The sequence below is a fragment of the Gigantopelta aegis genome, chromosome 2 (assembly GCF_016097555.1).
Source record: "Gigantopelta aegis isolate Gae_Host chromosome 2, Gae_host_genome, whole genome shotgun sequence".
Taxonomy (NCBI): Eukaryota; Metazoa; Mollusca; class Gastropoda; order Neomphalida; family Peltospiridae; genus Gigantopelta; species Gigantopelta aegis.
In genome coordinates, this window is record NC_054700.1 from 15,920,189 (window position 1) to 15,942,964 (window position 22,776).

At 37.0% G+C, this 22,776-nt stretch overlaps 1 protein-coding gene across 1 annotated transcript; it reads right to left on the reverse strand.

The window, feature by feature from the left end:
* Positions 1-403: 403 nt before the first annotated feature.
* On the reverse strand, positions 404-21,173 carry LOC121376991. The gene is made up of 5 exons (XM_041504821.1): positions 21,106-21,173; positions 19,571-19,673; positions 11,761-11,915; positions 10,613-10,661; positions 404-1,958 (listed from the first exon to the last, which is right to left on the reverse strand). Exons 2-5 carry the CDS (start codon positions 19,645-19,647, stop codon positions 1,763-1,765), a joined length of 477 nt encoding a protein of 158 aa, XP_041360755.1. The 5' UTR covers positions 19,648-19,673; positions 21,106-21,173; the 3' UTR covers positions 404-1,762.
* Between the last annotated feature and the right edge of the window lie 1,603 nt (positions 21,174-22,776).

Consider the following 22,776-nt stretch of genomic DNA (forward strand, 5'->3'; position numbering starts at 1 on the left):
CAGCGATGTCATCGTGTAAGGGACATAATCGGTGTTACAAATTTTCTTCCAATAGAGGGCGCTAGTAGTGGATAGCAGTAATCTTGACTACATGTATCAAGGCTGAATACGAGGAACGAATATTAGCCTTGATTTATGAAGATGGGTGCCGACCATGCGACCGTCGGGACTCCAACGTTACGCACGTCAAGTATGATGTGCACAGCTAAGTTGGACACCGCCAACAAATTTGTATTACATTGTTGTCTGACAGAGATTTTCCCCAAACTCTGAGCTATAAATAAACATTGTTATTAATTTTACAAATAGGTGATTAATTTTAAGCCTCTCTCTCTCTCTCTCTCTCTCTCTCTCTCTCTCTCTCTCTCTCTCTCTCTCTCTCTCTCTCTCTCTCTCTCTCTCTCACACACACACACACACACACACATACTCCATCGTACAGACAGACTGACTGACAGACACATTTTATAAATTTACATTTAACATTTTGTACAAATTAAGACAAATTACAACAATAAAAATAATACACCAATATACAAAAGTATACAAGCCACGTTTTTGAGATATAAAAGACTAAAACTATACAAAAATAAATTATCAAACCAATTAAAGTTATCGTATTTACAACAAAGTAAATTTCAGAAAGAAAAAACCCCAGCATTAATTATGTATGTATACAGAATTTTGTTTTTGTCTGTACATATATTAAATTCTTTGGCGGCAATAAAATGTTGACAACTTTTATCAGTAAAATTAACTGAACAATGTTTTGGTAACTTAAAAATAATGATAATCTAAAGCTAAACGGTTATAAAACTGTACTATTATAACGGATGACCCCATAAATAAGATAACCCTACTGAATATGGAATTGTCTAAACATTATGGGGACGGCAATTTGTATATTTCACACCCATTACGATATGGATATTTGCCACATTCAGTGAAAATTGTAGGCCCATAGGTCAAATATTGTTAAAATAGTAAGTAACAGATTTAAAATTGTAAGTGAAAAATCTGACGCCAAAAGCCAAATGAAATTGTATCCACTTTTGTTTACTTGAAAGGGTGGTCAATGTATCTTCCTCGTAGACTGCCCTCAAAAGTTGTTCCCCCCACACGAGGAAATCGATTTTCTAATGTGTTGCAGCGTGATTTCTTCTCATTTGCCAGAACGGTGCAGAAAGGATTAATACTTTAAAAATGTTCGTCACAGATCCAACAAAATAATAGCCCATTCTTTGTCAGTCAATTAATCAATCAATACGGAGATGCCATTCAAATTCAGTTTGTGACGTCACCTTTATGAACACCCCAACTTGAGGACGACAACGCACGTTTTTTTGTTCTACTCTATATAAATATAGATTAAAATAGTGGCTTGTGCCCCATCCCCTCTAGAGACTTTGGCCACCTCACTAGAGACTGTGTTCACCCCCACTCCAGATATAATTCCTACGGGCCTGTTATGTAATAAGTAACAATGGAGTGGCCGGAGTGGGTTTCCTTTCTAATTATCTCCGTGGTCCTTACCATATAACGCGTTAAATAAAACATTTCATTCTTTCCTTTAATATGTACTGGTCACAAATATGTGTATAGTGCTTAATAAATAGTGTATGTGCCTTTTATGTTAATGTTAAGATTAAATCACAAAAATAGTTTTCAAAGAAACAGAATCACGTATAGGCCTACGTTGTGTAGATAATCAATCTGATTAAAATTAGCTGTAGTAGTAATTAACCAGTGGAACTAATTTTAATTAATCGCCTGAAAATTGAGGCACCGGTTTATAACCCTCACCATGTCGCTGTTTGAAGCTGCTATAATATGCACTTAAAAGTAAGCCTACTGGGGATAATATGGCCGAAATAATATCAAAGATCACTTTACGTCCCCAATAACAATTGCTACTGGTCGTAAACATTCCAACCCAACCATCGACGACACCATTGATACTGAAAAAGAGAAAGAGAACATCTGTTTTATTTAAACTCTCTCTCTCTCTCTCTCTCTCTCTCTCTCTCTCTCTCTCTCTCTCTCTCTCTCTCTCTCTCTCTCTCTCTCTCTCTCTCTCTCTCTCTCTCTATCTCTCTCTCAACATCTAAATTAGTGTGTACATTAAACCAAAACCGAATACGCGATTTTAATTAATATATACATGTGTGTGTGTGTGTGTGTGTGTGTGTGTGTGTGTGTGTGTGTGTGTGTGTGTGTGTGTGTGTGCGTATATTATTATTATTATTATTATTATTACTACAGAATGATCCTTTATAACACCAACGTTATCAAAACCAACAATAACACTTATTCACTATAGAATGTTTTGAATTCAGTTATTCTAACATTTAAAATGGGGTTGGGTGGGAAAATGGACAAGGATCATGCACTAGCCCCCTTCCGGGCGTCAGTAGGAATCGGGAATTTTTTTTGTTTCATATATTAATTATTCATACAATAATTATACATGCTAGGTCATGTTTACTGGCTTCGGATATAGCCTAGCATGCCCGTAGGAATCGGAGAGGGTGCGGGCGGGTACTGTGACCCCCCCCCCCCCCCCACACACACACACACACAACACGACCCTGGTCATACGGATAAAGCACTTATACTTATTTTAAAATATTTATGAGATACTGAATTTGCTGCTATTGTAAACTATTTTTGAATAATTAAATATAGCCTTTTTAGCGACTACCCAATACATTTCGTTGTTTACAATACCAGTGTCGTTTTACGTCCTAATAATATAATATAATATATATATTTATATATATGTAAAACAAAAATTGGACACGAGTACAAAATTATTAGATGGTAAAATCCTGGGACCATATTTTCGAAGCTATTTTAGCGCTACGAAATCGTGAAACCATCGTAGGGTGTGACGTCACTACAGCACACGCCATAGTGACGTCATAGCTTACGATAATTTTACGATTTCGTAGACAAAGATTGCTTCGAAAATATGGGCCCAGTTTCGGCTACTATATATATATATATACACAATCAAACCTGTCCTAGCGGCCACCTGTAATCAGCGGTCACCTGCCATAAGCGGTCACTTTTTTACTCCCAAACGATTTATAATGTAAAAGCGCCTGTAATAAGCGGTCACCTGTCTAACGCGACTAGCGGCCACCTAAATCGGATCCCAAATCGCTAAAATACCTGTATTAAGCGGCCACAGTAAATGTTTACTATTATATAAACGGGATATTTTAACAACAGCGATAAGGTGCAGCAAATAACCGAACTTCACACCTTCCTTTTTAGTACCCATTCACGCCCGACACCTCAACTGTGTATCAATTAAGAAAATATGACTCTGGAATGCATCTAATTGCCTCTAGGCAGGCTATGCTTAACATAATATGTAGATTCACTTACTATGACAATACATCGCATGAATTCGGAATTACTAGTAAATGAAAAGGAACGGTTAATTTAATACATTCCATTTGCATCGCTTTCCCTGGAATAAAATTAGCCACCCACCAGAATTTGCGGGATTTTTTTCTGTTTTAAATACATGGATTGTTTGATTCTGTCAAACAGCAAACACTCAAATCCTCAACTTTTATTTCAACTTATTTTCGTGCTTATATCCAGTTAAGATTCAAGGACGCTGTCCTGGGCACACACCTCAGCTATCTGAGCTGTCTGTCCAGGACAGTGGGTTAGTTGTTAGTTGGTTATAGTGGTTAGTGAGAGAGAAGAGGGTGTAGTGGTCTTACACCTACCCATTGAGACCTTAAGAACTCGCTCTCGGTTGGAGTCGGTACCGGACAATCCTCAACTATTCATTAGATAGCAGTCAGTATAGTTATCTCCTTCTGTACCATCGCAAAAATACTTCACGTGTTGTTTTTGCATAGATTCATGTTTGAAAGGGAATTATTTGGAATATGAAGTAAAGTCAGGGAGTTATTTTTAAACATTAATGCATTTAGTTTTTCACCAGGAGTGCAAACCGTTTAGCTGTAATGAGGTTTGGTATTAATGCATCGGGTTTTCCTTTTGGCAAAAGTGACGCGCGATCAATTTGGGTAATTTTCAAACCAGATGATTTTGTGAAAACATGGATTCTAACAACAATCACTCAGCTCTTCAACTATCCTTTATACTGCTGTGGCTTTAGTCCAAATTTGGCACAGTTGTACCTTAGGACCATATAGTTGTTATAAGAGGGGGCTACCCAATTTTAGAGGTCAGGGTCAAAGGTCAAATTTAGAGAATGGCAATAAGAATGAATGAATGTTTAACGACACCCCAGCACGAAAAATACATCGGCTATTGGGTGTTAAACTATGGTAATGCAAACAAATAAAGTGATGTTCAACATCAATATAAAAATTCAAGATTTAAATAAAAACAGTGTAAAGAACTGTGCAAAAATACAAATATCACAGATAGATACTGACTTTTATTCAAAATTTCAATTTAATCTCGAAGAAAACAAGGGGATTTGTGCTGTATTGGCCATTCTCAAAGAGAATGTTACACTCCTGCACCACGGTGAGGTTACAGCACGCGCAGGGGGCAATGGCAATAAAAGCATGTTTAAAGTACTAAACGTCGCACAATTTTACTTTAATACCATAAAGGATATCTGAGATGGGGCTGCCCACTGTTAAAGGTCACGGTCGTTTCAAGGTTAAATTAAAACTATATATATCGCATTGGATTCCAAAAATTAAATTGCCATTTTTTACTTAAGGAAAACATGATTGGACTTTAATGGTAATACATTTCATTTATAATAACTTATAATAATGCTTACTAGGACATAGAACCATCATTGGAATCCAAGAGAGCCATCAAAATGGTCGCCGAAAGAAAAATGTTAGTCAGCTGGCATGGCACTGAACCTTGCAGTTCGGTACAAACAATTGTTCTTTGTAGTTTTTGTATCTGTGGAAGGTATTGATTGAGCAACCTAGGAGTGCAGATTTGGCACCTTTTAGTATTTTGAAATATTCCAAATGGTGTCCAAGATGGCTACCAAAATAAAGGACTGACAATATATCTGATACTTGCAATCACCTATGACAAAACTGTCGCCTATAACTGGGTATTGGGGTCAAGGAATTAATTTTGAACTACCCCCAGCTAATATAGACATAGGAACATCATTTTTAGTCCAAGATGGCCACCACTATACCAGTGATCGCTCAATAAGAAAAATGCTAGATTTTTGTATTAGTGATAGTTTTAATTCAAGAAGGCAACACAAATGGTCACCAAGAATAAGAAATGGGCATATCCTACATTTTACCCATAACAATATATACTCTTCAAAAAAAGAAACGCAAAAGGGTACAAATGGGTTATAACTCCGATTTTATGTTTCCTACCGGTTCATGCTTTGTGAATATAAGGTCATTGCATGTCCCAAACACATTCCCACGGTTACATTCGATAAAACGCAGCTACTGTACAATAAAGTTCCAAAATGTGAATATTCGCAAAAACGCAGCCACGTGCAAACCATGTCACCACTGCACGTGCGTTGTCTGCACGTGCAACATGAACACCGACAGTATAAAAGTGCAGGGTGTTCGCTTGCCTGGCCTCTGTATCTGGCCGACAGTTGACAATCCAGGACATGCCACGTCTCAGTGAACCGCAGAGAAACAATGCCATCGGCCGACTAGACGCAGGCGAATCCAGAACGGCCGTTGCCAGGGCATTCCATGTGTCCCCAAGCGCCATCTCCCGACTGTGGGACCGTTACCAGCAACATGGATCAACACGTGACCTCCCTAGATCCGGTCGACCACGGGTCACTACCCCCGGGCAGGACCGCTACATCCGGGTACGCCACCTTCGGGAACGATTGACTACTGCCACCTCCACAGCCGCAGCAATACCAGGTTTGCGCAAGATATCCGACCAGACCGTACGGAACCGCCTACGTGAGGTAGGAATTCGTGCCAGACGTCCAGTTCGAGGTGTCATCTTAACACCACAACACCGTCGACTCCGACTGCAGTGGTGCCAGATTCATCGACAATGGCCTCAACTGCGATGGAGACAGGTGTGGTTCAGTGAAGAGTCCCGATTTCTGCTCCGACGTCATGATGGAAGATGTCGCGTGTATAGGCGTCGTGGTGAACGTTATGCGGCAAACTGCGTGCAGGAAGTGGACAGATTCGGCGGGGGTAGTGTCATGGTGTGGGCAGCCATCTCACACACTGGCAGAACTGACCTGGTCCACGTGCAGGGCAACCTGAATGCACAGGGCTACATTGACCAGATCTTCCGGCCACACATCGTTCCAGTTATGGCCAACGCCAACGCAGTGTTCCAACATGACAACGCCAGGCCTCACACAGCACGTCTCACAACGGCTTTCCTACAGAACAACAACATTAATGTCCTTCCTTGGCCATCGACATCACCGGATTTGAACCCAATTGAGCATCTATGGGACGAGTTGGACCGACGCCTCCGACAGCGACAACCACAGCCCCAGACCCTGCCCGAGCTGGCAGCAGCCTTGCAGGCCGAGTGGGCCACCATCCCCCGGGACGTCATCCGTACTCTGGTTGCTTCAATGGGCAGGCGGTGCCAGGCAGTTGTCAACACACGCGGAGGCCACACCCGGTATTGACTCCAGATGACCTTGACCTTGGTGGTGTGTCCTATCACTTACTCACAATGGACTAGAGTGAATTGTGAACAATCCTGCAACATTTGGTAATTATCGGACTCACCATTCAATAATTAAATCAATTCTCCAAATGTTACGACAATGTGGTTTTGCGTTTCTTCTTTTGAAGAGTATATATTTGTTTTATGTCAAATATAGTTTTAGGGTGCAAGGAATTCACTTATTGCATAATAATACTTCTAATAATGAGTATGCATTTCACTGACCATAACAATTGTCTCAGCAACACTAATTCGTCCAACATCAACTTTGCTCACGATAACATTGCAGTTACTATGTATCCAGTTATACCTATAACATCATCAGAAATAGGATACAAATATCAACAAAAGGGTTGTTGCCCAAAATAGTATTCGCCTTTGAAAATATACCACGATAGTTGGCCAAGCAATGTGCACACACAGACAACTTCACTTTGAACAACACAATACCCAGTCAGCACAGTTTGGTTAAATATCTGCATCGAATTAGCGGCATGATTTCAGAAAGTGCAGGCTTCATTCCACATGGAATAGCTATTTGTGGAAGTGATGTACTGTAAATGCTTAATTTTCGCACTAACCAGAGTCTGTAGCATCTGCATGCGGCAACACATTCTGTAGCTTTTCCGCTGTCTTATCCATGTCAAGGATCAGGACGCCGGGTTCGCCACGGATACGATCCGGCATCATTCGTGACAATCCGTTGTGGTCCGTACTAAACTATACCGATCATTAGCGATCCGTCTTAAACCGTGACGCATCCATAGGGGACCGCGGATAGACCACTATCCGAGGTCATCCGTGAGGTTTTCATCATTGACAGTGTGACCGAGGCTTAACAAGTTAAAAAAAAATTGCAGAATGTTTATAACTATTGCTATTCCGACCATTGGTATCATAACAGCAATATGGCAGCCTAAAAGAGCACAAGTCAGCAAATGAGATGCAGTATTTTCATTTTTGTTGTTGTTGCCCCATTGTTCATTGCTGTTCTTTGAACTAATACAACTGATTCACCTTTCAACAAAAATGCCATTTTTGAATACAAAATGTCGATGTTAACAGCTGAGATGCCATATAGTTTTCAGTAGTGGTTTTTAGCTCTAAGAATCAGTCTCATACAGTGTTATGAGGAGGATAAAGGTCATCTTGAATTTAAATGATGTTGTAATGTCTTGATTAGCTGTGAGTTGTTCAAAAATAATTACTCGTGCTCTTAAGAGCCGACTATAGACATCAACAGTTTGTCATAGGTGATCACATATCTATATATTGTCAGTTTTGTTTTGTCAGTCATCGTGAACGCCATCTTGAATATTTCAAAATTTTCAAGGATGCCACGTTTGTATTCTCCGGATTGAAAGATGCAAAAACTACAAAAACGATTGAGTGTTTAGCAGTCAAATACTAGTTTAATTATTCAATCTGGCTAGTAGGTACTGGGTTCGTATCCCACCTGAGGCAATGTGGGATTTTTCATGCCCGTACCATCTCCAACCCAGAGCGAGTGCACCGCTAGGCTCAATGGGTAGGTGTAAGGCCACATACACCGAGTTTCACCCACTTCACGGGTACGATTGTGGGTGTGTCTCCCGAGTGTATGACTCCACATGGGGGATGATTACCCGGCATGCACTGCAGGTTCCGTGTACCCTGGGCTCGGGTCATACCGAGATAGCTCAACTGACAGCAAGCGTAGAGCACGGACCTGTCAAGTAGTCCCATACCGAAATGGAAATACTGCGGCTTCACCATTCATCTCATCATCATCCATGTTTGTAATGTCCAAAAATACCACACAAAAAAAATGTCTTTGTCTCTGTGTTAAATATTTGTGGCATTTTTTGTTTTTGGTTTTTGAAGAAAAAAAACGAAAAAAAACTTTGAAATTTAGTGCTATTTCTTGAATATCATTTTAGTTTGACCGTGACCTGACCTTGACGTCTGAATTGGGGGAGTCGCCTCTTAAACATTTTGTACATTTTAGGGTAAATATATGCCTAATGTAGTATTTTGAAATAGCTTTGCTGGATAGTGTATACATTTTACCTTTGACCTTGATATCTAAAATCGGGTAGCCCTGTCGAAAAAAATGTGTACTGTCTTAGGGCCAATTTCTCGTCGCCGGTTTAAACCTGATTCGCGGTTTAAACTCGGTTCAAACTCGGCTCAACTAAAATTCTCATTTCTCGTTGCAAATCAAATTTGAATCTTGGATCAAAATCTTCTTGAACCAGGTTCAAGTTAAACCTCCAAATATTATTTTTGAAATTCAATACGAAACCATTCCTGTCGTGTTATGCTTTAGAATACCTTTCCAAAGATCTATAACACATGCGTTTAGCATCATTTTTTTTACCCCTCCCAAGGTCACATGTAGGTTTATAACAATTCGTAATTAGAAAATTGGTCATAAATGTTTTAACATCTTGTTATAAAGTGTTTTTTATTACTTGAATATGCTTTAATGAGTTACTAAAATGTAAGGGTTTTTCTGTCCCACGACTGGTATAGACAAAGGCCATGGTATGTGCAGTCCTGTTTGTGGGAAAGTGCATATAAACATATCTTGCTACTAATGGAAACTGTACCGACTTTCGTCTGAAAACGTGTTAGAATTACCAAACGTTTGACATCCAACAGCCGATGATTAATTAATCAGTGTGTTCTAGTGGTGTTGTTAAACAAAACATTTTTTTTTTAAATATCTGGACAATATTGAATATACAGATCGTCTGCAAGTCTGAAAGTCGGTATGTTTTCTAGAGTATCCAACTATAACTGCAGAATATGAATCAGTTCTCTTTTCTAGCAAAGTGTTTAGAACAATATTATACATCTTTGCTGTTTTGACGCAAGACTCGGCGACTTTTTTCCAGCATCCTTTTAATTGTTTAGTTGTACGATTTCGGGTGCCTTGAATTGCATTGAATTTAGTGGTTATTGTCGTCCACGCACGTTCTATTTCCCTGTTACTTCTGCTGTTTTTTTTTTGTTTTTTTTTTATCCTCGACAACATCCCTATGTTCACTAATAATAGAAATAAGTATTTCTCGTTCATATAAGGTATAATTGTTACTACGGGCTGTCATTACTGGCAAAAAGAAACAAAACATGAACATATGAAGGGGTACATGGAATGTCCGCTTCATGGAACAGCCTGGTTTAGTTGAGCGAGATAATGATTTCGCACGTGAAATAGGATCTGAAATGAATCATGGTTTATTATGAACTAGGCTTAGTTGATCTTGACCGAAGGTTTAAACCTAGATGCTTTGAGCGGTCAACGAGAAATCGGGCCTTAAACTACAACTGTGCCAAATTTGGTGCTTTGATCCAGCAAGTCACCATCATTCCCCTAAGCCACCGCATTAATAGGCTACCCCATAAACATAACCCAGCTGTGTGTTACAGTATTAAAACATTGAAACGCCGACTGTCCGCTTAAATTGTTTTAATTCCATAACCTAATTATCATAAAATGTATGAGTATCGCTCCATATTTACGCTCATTTAAATCTAAGTTGGCCACCACTATTGCAGTCACTAGTAGATCGGTCTAGGAGCAATCCCAGTCGGTGGGCCCATTGGGCTACTTTTCACTCCAGCCAGTGCAACACGACTGGTTTATCAAATACCGTGGTATGTGGGATGGTGGATATAACGGATCCATTGCTACTAATGGAAAAATATACTTTTTTTTTTTTTAGAATTACCAAATGTTTGAAATCCAATAGCCGATGATTAATAAATCAATGTGCTTTAGTTGTGTCGTTAAACAAAACAAACTTTTAACTCCTCTCTCTGATTGTTCTTGGTTGTGGCCACATGTTCTGTCTTATACTGTCATAGGAGGGACATCTTTGGGGTTTTATGTTTACAATGACATGTTTTACAATTACTGCATATTTAATAATTACTTGCCGATTACTAAAATACACGCAGCACTTACCCCAAGAAGAATATAGGTGTCAAGATAAGAAAGAGCAAACGCTTTTTTTCTACAAAATAAAAATGTTTGTTAATATAACGATATATACAAGTATATACTCCACCTAGCCATAGAAACTAAATGTCATATTGATTTACATTTACACAATGTGTTGTCAATACATACAGCTATAACAGCAAAAGAACATTAGTATCATGTATCTCAGAATTTTATGGATAACTTGGCGGATACACTGACAAGATGGTTGATATTAAACAGATACAAATACAAATACATTTCTACAAGAACAACGTGTATGACAGAAACTCCAAATACGTTAAATAAATGCACATATTTATTTATAAGAGGATAGCCACTTCTGAGGAGATCCTTTAATGGACTACATCATTCTGACCGCCACAAAGAGGACTGCCACTCCCAGACTAGTTTACTAAATCAAAACAAGCACAGAACAGAACTCATCGCAGTAAATACAGCTGTGATGACGTAAACTCATGAATTACTGTCATGACAGTGGTGGCATCACCGCGAACGGTGAGCATATCAGGCCCCACCGGTGGCATCCGTCATGAGTACTGCCACCACAGCTGTCAAACGATGAAACAATAATTGTACATGTTTCACCAAAGAGATGAAAGGGTATGTACCAGTTCAAAATATGGAATAGCATCAACCTTCATTTTGGTCAGTATTGTATTTTAGATCTAGCATCCAAATGTATACCGTAAAACGTTTCCAATGCCCTCAGGAGTCCCTGGACATCATAACCCCAGTGGAACATCATCTGTGCCAGACTGATATGACTTTGTTTCATATCTACATACAATGATTATTGGAAAGTGGAAGCTTAGTTTGGAGATCAGTATCGCTTTGAATCTCTATGCATAGATCGAAGTATGAAACTCACTTAATACCTTTAGATATTTCTTTTATTTCTAACTCGTGTGGGTAAATCACTGGAAAGTACTGTGTGATCCTGCTATTATTGAATATAAAATCATAAATATAGCGGAAAGAATATTTTAAAAAGTTTTATTTAGGTATCTTTGTTTTGATTTAACGAACGTCATAACAGCTAAAAATAAAAGCAAAATCAACAACGGAATGATATCAGTTCACTGAGTTGTAAATATTAGAAAAGTATTTACCATCTTTTGGATCTTTCGTCTTACACTTGTATAAAACTGGGATCACAATCATAGAGATGACAGCCGAAACAACATCAAACGCAAGTTTAGGATATATACCCACTATATCAATGTCTATATTCCAAACATCCTCGTAATCGATTAAAACATTCACACTGAAATAGAAAACACCTGTATATGTATATGTATATGTATATGTATATACACACATACATACATACATATATATATATATATATATATATATATATATATATATATATATATATATATATATATATATATATATATATAATATAAAATTATGAATCCATTTAAACCATGAAGGCTTTCATTATCATCAGATGGATTATACAAAAAACATATAAAGAACAACCCCCCAAAAAAAACCCCACCAATATATATATTTCCCACGCTATCTTTATGGCACCGGTCATAATAATACATTGAATAGTGTTACGGCACACTTCTGACGTCACTATAACAGCTGTAAGCTTGCGGCAATCGTGACTGCTCATATTGACATTTTTCAGCGTTACTTTAATTGACCTCGTTGAAAGTTAACTGCGAGACGTAGCCCAGTGATAAAGTGCTCGTTTGATGTGCGGCCAGTTTGGGATCAATCCCCGTCAGTGGGCCCATTGGGCTATTTCTCGTTCCAGCCAGTGCACCACGACTAGTATATCATATATGTTATCCTGTCAGAGTGATGGTGCATATAGAGAATACTAAACGAGTTCCCGCGTGAGACCGTTTTTGTTAGGCCTACAATGAGTGTATTTTTAATCGAACATCACGAGCGAAAGCGAGTGATGTACGATTAAAAACACACGAGTTTTAATATAAACGGTCTCACACGGGAACGAGTATAGTATTTTATTTATTACACCGCACATCGATGAAAAAAAATCGCACAGTATGACTTCCAAAATAACTAAACAAGACATGAAAATGCACAGATTAAAGGGACATTCCTGAATTTGTTCCATTGTAAGATGTTTCCGACTAATAAAATATTTCTACGAATAAACTTAAATATTAAATATATTTTCTTGTTTAGAATATCAGTGTCTGTATATTCAATGTGTTTCTGGTAGTCTTAATATTTTCAAGAAGCCCAAAATGGATTTTGTCTTCAAATAATTTCATACGTACGAAAAAACAATATTTTAGAAAATAAAAGGAAATTTAACCTAGTACAAATATTAGAACAATCAGAAACACGTTTAATATACAGCCACTAATATTTTATGCAGAAAAATATATTTGATATGTAATTACAATCGTTAAAAAGTCTCTGTTAGTCGATAACAAAAATTGCTGCAAACTCAGGAATGTCCCTTTAAAGACAGAGAAAATGACGTCATGTGGCTACTTCATTTTGCCATTTATCAATGAAACATTGCATTCCTACGCCACACATCTATCAATGACGTTTACATCAACAATAGTATAAACATATTCAAGGCTAAACTAAATTATTAAAAAATATTTTTAGTTAAATTATGCTTCTAATATTAATTATAAGAATTGACAGGAAGTATTTTTCCGATTTAAAAATATGAATCGAAAAAATCATGTGCACACTTTCCGCAAAACATCTGTGCAGAGTTGTACTGTGTGACACAAATGCTCACGTGATCGGAGGTCATGACCTCTCAAAAGACGTATTCCACAATGTGAAGAGACGATAAATATCACATGGGTATCTCTTCCACTGCGGTATAATAAATAATAGATCCCTTGCTACTAATGGGGAAAATGTAGTGGGTTTCCTCTGATGACTACGTGTCAGAATTACTAAATGTTCGACATCCTATAGCCGATGTGGGATAAATCAATGTGTTCTAGTGGTGTCGTTAAACAAAACAAACTTGTTGAAAGTTATTAACATCAACTGTCAAAATAATACAATCATCTTAACGTTTGTTACAAACCACATTTTTTGGAAAATAAATAAATTATTACATTTAGCTCGTATCGGGGAATAAAATAATGCCCTAACTCGTTCCTTGAATTTTGTAAAAATTTTCAGATCACATATTTTCAGAATTTGATAACTTTAACTAAATTAATTTCAAAACGTTTGTTTTGTTTACATACACCACTGGAGCACATTGATTAATTTATCACCGCCTACTGGGTGTCAAACATTCGGTAATTGTGACTGGTAGTCTTCAGAGGAAACTCGCTATATTTTTCTATTGGCATCAGGGGATCTTTTTCCACAGACCAGGTCATAGGTTTTAGCTTGCACATTTAGAACAAGCTGTGCAGCACACGCCTGTCATGGGCGGAGGTGTCAACTTTCGACGGCTCCTTCGTCCAGGACAGGAACCACATCACATTGTCATACCACTGCCTTTAATATACCAGCCGTGCCCACCGAGGAGGTTCGATCCTGCGATCAAAGCACATCAGGTAAGCGCTTTACGCCAGTTCCATTAAAATATGTTTTAGTAAATGATTACAAAATACGGTATTTACTGTCATCGAATGTAATGTTAGTTATGTCCCTTGTCTGAACTCTTGCACCATTATGTATTGGTTCAAAAATTTTTTTGAGAAAGATCCATTGCTTATGACATTAAAAAGTTCTAATTAAATTTATATAATTGTGACGGTACATGCTCTTATTTTTTTTCGCCTGTGGCGATGTTAATTGTTTCAGAGGGCCGTGTGCGGCGTGGTTACGTAATACCCCTGCGCGATGGTGGTCGAGCTGTTCCCAATATGCACTTAAGACCAAGTGGGCACCTTGTTACGTAATACCTCCGCGCGACCGTACCCCCCTAATACACACCCAGACCAGGTGTGGTGGCCATGTGGCCAGTAGTTACGTAATACCTCCGCGAGTTCTGTTTTACGACCTTATTCCTAACGGTTTGGCGACAGCTAGTCTGACCATCTAAGAAAAAATGTCGTCTTGGTCTCTGTGGAAAATTCACATGAAAGGGGGAGTACCGCGATGTGCCCCCAGGCGATATTCAGATTTTGTAATAAATAGATAGGATTTTAGAGATATTGGGGAGAAACATATTGGAAGGCTTCCGGGGAACGCGTCTGTTTGGACTTGGTAAATATATATTTCTGCTCTGTTGTATAACCTTGATGTGATTGATGTGACTTTAAATATTTTAATACTGTATTATACCAATATTATTTAGACAGTGTTTCCGGTAAACTGACGAAGTAAATTGTAGGCTTCACTGTTCTAAAATTATTAAAGCTTAGCTAGTCATCCTAGAGGACCTAGGTAAACTGTAGGTTATTGTCTTTATTGTGATAGGTACCACTATTAAGTCTGTATTACAAGGTTACTGAATGAGTAGTTAAGGGTTAATTAAAAATTAACCAGTTAGGAATAGAGTTGTCATTCCTTTATTAATTAAGTTCCCCTGGAAGCGTTTCTCAAGTATCACACGTGTGTGTGTTGTATCACGGTGAAGTGATTAGAATATTGTGTAAACTAGACACCTAGTGATTAACTAATTAAGTGATTAGTTCTGGGTTGTTATTATTATTCTTGTTGTTAATTAATTAACTGCAGCACATATATTTGTCAGCTTAAGATTAATACAGATTCCAAAGTGTATTGTGTTTTGTTGTGTTTCTAGTGAACTAAACGTGCTATATTACATATATTTATATAAGATCGTATCTCTGATTATACCTAGAGACGAGCCACTCGGGTATACACTGCCCGATACAGAGAGATCTAATAGATATACAGTTAGGAGAGATATTTGGATAATCGTGTTTTATTCAGTTACGGGTATTATAGGATCCCCGTGACAATAATCTTATTAACTTGGTGTATTTAATGTTGCATCATTAAAATGCCTAATTTAAATAAAAGATATATTGAAAAATGTATAAACGATTTTTAAGTTAACGTCATAAATACACTTTCTTAAATCTATGATCAATCCTCCTTTCATGGATTTACTTAACCGTTTTGTAAAAAGTAAAAGAAGGAATGTAATAAATACAGAACCTCACAAACGTTGTTTTCGCTTCCTATTTATTGCACTCGTTTATTTTGCGCAAGAACATACCAGGAGACCGCTACGCTGTCTCGTGGTATATTTACATTCTTGCGCAAAAAAAACCTCGTGTAATAAATAGGAAGCAAAAACAACTCATTGAGATTCTGTATAACTGTATAAATATCATTAATACGTTGTATAAAATTAGAAGCGGTTTTAAAAATAATTAGTCATGAGGTACACAAAACTACGTGAGTTTTTTTTATTTGTTTTTTTTATTTAATTACATCGGAAACATGACAGGTATCGTAAGAAGACCAGTTTTGGTGAACATAAGCATTCGGTTCTAAAGCATATCAATATTTATACACAAACAGTTGTTATCCAAATAGCTACCTTTTTATTAGTATTTCTACGCTTCAAATTAGCACTAATCTAGCCGCTATGTAGCAAAGTTTACCGCACGTACATCAAAAACGGTAGCATGCATCAGCCGTAAATATTGTTAACAACGTAACCTAGTTCGGTGAATGAAACGTTTAGTGAGAAAGCTTACAGCCAAAACTTTCCAACAAAAAACTTTCCAGTGTTTTATTAAAACATGTATATTGTTCAACAAAACGTACTTGTAATAATTTATAAAAATTACTTTAAATATTTTAAGACAAATTACAAAATAGAGTCCTTGAGAATCAATGTTAACAGACAACATTTTAGGAAAAAACGAATATAGCAATTCTGATGTTTTGCAATCGAAGTATAAGTTGAGCGGATGAATGGTTATAAATGTAAAATTGTTTGGTTAAAAAACATAAGCTACATTCTGAGTTTTAATAAATATATAAACAGATATCCAGAAAGATATTTATATTAAAACATATAAGGACCATATATTGTTGGCAAGTATCTGTAAAGAGAGTTTTGCAAGCAGACGCCGCGACAATCATGTGATTTCAATAACTAGATAGCAATACAGTGAGAACAGACAAAATAGTTTTTAAAATTGTTTTCATTCAAATGACACTTTCAAATGACATTCTTTGAAAATCATAGAAAAAGGGTATTAAGAAATGTGCCGTGTTTATTATGAGTGGGTTAAGTTCGATCTTGCTTTCTTTGCTCATTTTAACTGTATTTTTACGATCATTTCTGTGAATGTGACAGACATTTGTTTACTTTTCCCATGCAAAAGTCAACGACGTCAGAAATCTTCAAATGTACGTACTGTTGCACATAAACGCCGAATCCAAAGAAACAAGTCAACGGACGATACACCATTTGGATTCATTTGACAAATATTTAATAGTTTAAAGTTACAGTCTCTGGTTACCATATTATAACATCATGTACAAATATGCAATACAAGCTCAGATGCACTTTTAAAAAACTCGTATGTGTTCGCTATAACCGGAGATCGTCAAAAGTATACGCTCGATTCGTCGCCTGTGCCGCCATCGCTCGGCAAAGGACAAACGACAGCCTGTTGTCAGTTTCAGTTAACACGTGCTTTTGCCGATTTCAAATTGTAGGGTTCGTCTCAAAAAATTAAATGAGAAATCTTGCGCTGTACGAAGAACGTTCGGTTGAGGATACGATACTAGAGTCTTTCGTTAAAACCGGTTTGATCTTGACAATGTATTATCGACAATCGTACCTTCCTATTTCAGAATTAATAAATTATAAAGTGTTAGTAGAACTTTTAAAGTTTAGTTTGTATACTAGTAACACATTGGTCATGTATACATTTTAAAAATAAAATATACTAAAGTAGACAGTGAACGTTTTCACTTCCTAATTTTACGTGTTAAAATCGACAAATTCAAATAAATATTCTTTCGTTTGGAAAGGGTAAAGTTAGTGGGGGTTTTTGTTTTTGTTTTTTTGTTTAACGACATCAATTGGATGTCAAACATTTGGTAATTTTGACATATAATCTTAGAGAGGAATCGGGTGCATGTGCAGGGGGAGGATATTGGAGGTCAAAACCCTTACTTGCCCAAGCTTTAAAAAAATGAAATATATTTTCTGGGTGGAGCATGGCCCCATATAAACTTTGCTCAACACAGTCTATAACCCCAACCCCACTGAAATCCCTGCACACGCGCCTTGGAAACCCGCTACATTTTTTTTAGCAAGGGATCGTTTATATGTACCATCCCACAGACAGAATATCACATACCATGGCCTTTTATATACCCACCGATGGGGATAGATCCTAGACTGACCGCGCATTTCCAAAAAACACCTTTTTACGTCTAAGTAATGAATAAAAATAACATATAGTCTTGAAAAATGTTACGTAAATCGAACACAACACCCTCTTCCTCTACCCCTAGAGCGTTACGTAATTATTAACACCCCCTTACATGTAACGCGTATGCTAACCGCTGGCCACTGTCAAAATTTCAAGGCAAATCCCCCACCGACCCCTGGAAAGGTGTTGTACCATACCTCTATGGATATAAATATGTTTTGGAGATATGAGACGAACACTCGATCAAGACCGTTAAATTTGTTCAAAATCACGTGAGAAGCTCAGCGCCTGCACAAATCACGTAAAGTCCCAGTTCTATTGGCGTCCAGCTAAATGAAGAAAAACAAAGCTGGCCAATGCGTTTGTAGTTGACCTAGATAATGTAAATAAGCGAGCATTGCGAAACTATAGCGATGTGGTGGACCTTTTATGTACCAAATATCTATTCTATATGCTTAAATAATAAAAAAATGTTTGAGTTATGCTTGTGTCATGTCAAAGAGATATTACACACCTTAAAAGATTAACTTAATTATTTTTTTATGCACATAGAGGGCGGAACATAAAACGCACGCCTGATGTGCGGTCGGTCTAGAATCGATTCCCGTCTGTGGATCCATAGGGCTATTTCTCGTTCTAGCCAGTGCAACACGACTGTTATATCAAATGCCGTGGTATGTGATATCCTGCCTGTAGGCAGATGCATATAAAAATATGTAACGGTTTTCTTCTCTATAACTATATGTAAAAATTACCAAATGTTTGATATCCTATGTGCTCTAGTGGTGTCATTAAACAAAACAAACTTTCCTATGCACAAACTTTAGCATACCGTAAACATTCATGGTTTTGAGGATTGACAAGGATGTCATAATGACGTACATGTATACATGCTGAATATGTCCACAAAAGCATAGACATTTTAGTCACGTATCCGTCACCCTTTAAAGATTTCTGTGGGTGTGTATATAATATTACATACCAGTTGACTACCAACCCTTTAAAGATTTCTGTGGGTCTCTATATAATATTACATACCAGTTGAATACCAACCCTTTAAAGATGTCTGTATGTGTCTATATAATATTACGTACCAGTTGACTACCAAGCCTTTAAATATTTCTGTGGGTGTCTCTATAATATTACATACCAGTTGACTACCAACCCTTTAAATATTTCTGTGGGTGTCTATATAATATTACGTACCAGTTGACTACCAACCCTCTAAAGATTTCTGTGGGTATCCATATAATATTACGTACCAGATGACTACCAACCCTTTAAAGATGTCTGTGGGTGTCTATACAGGGTTTGAGATTAAAATGTTTGGCCAGTATCCCAGCTGGATACTAACATTTCAAAATCTGGTATCCCACCTGAGAAGTTAGTATTATATGGTATCCCGGTGGGATACTGGGTTCTTGAAGTCTGGTATCCAAAATTAAATTCTGGTATCCCCAGGATATCGGGATACCGTTAATCTCGAACACTTCTATATAATATTACATACCAGTTGACTACTCAGCTAGTTAAAAACGAAATAGCAAAAAATACACGCAACACTTACATTGCCAAAACAATACTGATGATTGAAGTAAAAAGTGTCAACCCTTCGGAAATGTCTGAAGTAATACGTGTCCACATCTTTCAGTTATGTTGCAGTTTTCTTCCTAACAATAAAGAAAAAAGTTAATAAAAGCTATACTGACACTATCTCGCTATGGATAAGACCCAGCAAAATAATGATTGTGGTTCCGATTACCCGACACTCTCTAGAAAAACCGTGCGACCTAAAAAAAAAAAAAAAAAAATGCCGACAGACCGAGTCTACATTGATATCACCAATATGCGGAATTTTAGAAAAATGTTTGCACAATCTTCAATTGAGAATTAAATTGCGTTCAGTTTGACGTTTATTACAGCCGTGTTTTGAAATTCCAGAAAATACCGAAACCAAAAGTAGAAATTTCCACGATAAATATGTTCGTAGACTAGTACCGTGACGTATTCACTAAAAATCATCAAGACTTATGAAAAGCTTGGATGCCGGATGTCTTTGAAATTGCATTTCCTCCATTCTCACCTAAATTTCTTCAGTGAAAATATGAGTGACATCAGTGAAGAACACTGCGAAAGATTTCACCAAGATATATCAACAATGGAAAGACGAAATCAACGGAAATGGGACTGTAACATGATGGGCGACTATCAGCGGGGGTTAGTAACTGTTCATTTGTGATTTGTAATCTTTGTTGTTGATTTATACGTGTATAGTAGAACATGCAGAATCGATGTAATATTTGTATTAATAAATGCCATTAAAAATCCATCAATATAGTGTTCTATATATGTCTTTGAAGCGAAACATCTCATAAGTTCATAAAACATTTCCTAAAACTAGTGAAAAAATTAATTAGATTCTGTTACTAAAATTAACATCCAAAAAGAAGTAGTAACGTTTTTGTAATCAGTACACTTTAACCAAACTTAATCAACACAAACATTGACATAACGTTTTTAAAAACTTATTGAAATATTTAGCACGAGCAAATAATGTAAGAAATAAATGATTGGATTAAATGATATAATGCTGTACAATACAGAACCTGCACCGCGTAGCACAAAAGTGTACTTTACCTCTTATTATCTGGTATGTGTTCAATAATGGCATACAGCCAACTAATATATCAGTCAGAAAAACTCTGATATGTTCAGTTATTTAATTATTTATGTGAATATTTATATATATGTATATATGTATGTATGTATGTACGTATGTATGTATGGGTGTGTGTGTGTATGTGTGTGTGTGTGCGCGCGCGTATATATTATGTATTCAATAAGGTAAATCATTCTCCACCATTATCCTGTACATTATTTATTTTATGTTTATGTCTGTATAATGCCGATAAGCTGTAAACACTTAAAGCAATAAAGAATTTGAATCTGTAAAATAAAAACTCTTGAACAACAGAGTAATCGGGCTACTCAACCACCCTGCCCGCTTTCGACGTCCATGCGTTTTAAATAACATTTATTTTAAATAATATCGTGGAAATGAAATAAATAAAATAAAAAGCTTAAATATCAAATGCTTCTTACCTTTCTAATATATGTTATCTTCAAATATTTACGAACTCAATAGACTTTTTGGTCTAACACGATGCCAGATTTATTGATAACTAAATACGCAATAACCCGATTTGGTAATAAGGTACTGGTATGATGTGATGGACCAATCAAAATAAGACACGCTGGAGAGGGAAAACCCAGGTAAAATTATTTTCTTTTTCTTCTTGGTGTTGTCTGAGACCCATTTAGAAATATCGATCAGTTAGGGTTTGCTGAATACAGTACGATACAGATATTGTAATACATGCAGTTTTATTTTGTTGTACACGATAAACGTAAAATTGACAAAAACAAAAATCTAAGGTGGTATTTTCAACAGATCAGATGTTCGCAAGATGCTTCAGTCACAAGAATTTAAAGAAAAAATGACATCAAAGGAACGAAACGCTTGAAGCTCGTTTAGAGAAGTGGTTGAAAATTTCCTTGGGAATAACAAAAGTGGGAATTACGAACAATTAATAGAAAAGTTGATAAAGTCTTATGAAAAGCTTGGATGCCGGATGTCTTTGAAATTGCATTTCCTCCATTCTCACCTAAATTGATTCACTATCTGCGGGGGTTAGTACGTGATGACTCATCATGTCATCGACAAAAAGTACGAAAAACTGTTCATTTGTTATTTGTAATCTTTGTTGTTGATTTAGCGATGTGACAAATCCTCAAATTGAAACAAAAACGATCGAGGTATTTGGGCAAAATGAACTGGTCTGAAACCTTTTCACGATGTATTTCCATCATTCTACCAACACTATTAGTTGTCATCCATTTTAAAATGCGTAGAGGTTCGTTTGCAACCCTATAGAGATGTTTGCCAGTATCACTAATATGAACAAATGCTGTTATCCAGATACGACAATTTTCGTTTAATTCGGGCAAAAATCAGTTCCTCCCTCCTCACAAAAATCTGTAAGCCGTACGCCTATGAATACGTACATTAAGTAGCATTGGGCAAAACGCACCGTATACATGTACAAATGTTCTAGTATTCATAGGGGAAGTACAAATACATCTTAAATGAAGACATTTACATTTTCTGAAATCAAGAAAGTGTTGCAAAAGAAAGGGCGGGACGTAGCCCAGTGGTACAGCGTTCGCTAGATGTGCGGTCGGTGTGGGATCGATCCCCGTCGGAGAGCCCATTGGGCTATTGCTCGTTCCAGACAGTGCACCACGACTGGTATATCAAAGGCCGTGGTATGTACTATCCTGTCTGTGGGATGGCGCATGTAAAATATTAAAAGATCCATTGCTACTAATGGAAATATGTAGCGGTTTCCTCTCTAAGACTATATGTGAAAATTACCAAATGTTTGACATCCAGTAGCCGATGGTTAATAAATCAATGTGCTCTAGTGGTATCGTTAAACAAAACAAACTTTAACATTTAACATTGGTGTCCATTAGATACAGGTTTATACCAGTGTTGGTTGTAATTCATGAACTCGATGTGGGAATAGATTTGCCAGACAATTAAAACATACATGTATGAATGTGAGCGTGCACGCGTTTGCGCGCGTGTGTGTATGCTAACCGTCACACCAAAAAAAAAGAGAGAAAAAAAAGAAGAAAGACACTAAGATAATGGTCAAAGTTCTTATCTTTATTTGCTGACACCAGATTATTTGGTATTATGCAATAAAT

Coding starts and splice junctions, on each gene's coding strand:
- LOC121376991 (XM_041504821.1), bottom strand. CDS start 19,647: ATGTGGACACGTATTACTTCAGACATTTCCGAAGGGTTGACACTTTTT. Junction 11,916..19,570: donor ATCAGTATTGTTTTGGCAAT/GTAAGTGTTGCG, acceptor TTTCTATTTCAG/TGTGAATGTTTTAATCGATT. Junction 10,662..11,760: donor GACGAAAGATCCAAAAGATG/GTAAATACTTTT, acceptor TTTATTTTGTAG/AAAAAAAGCGTTTGCTCTTT.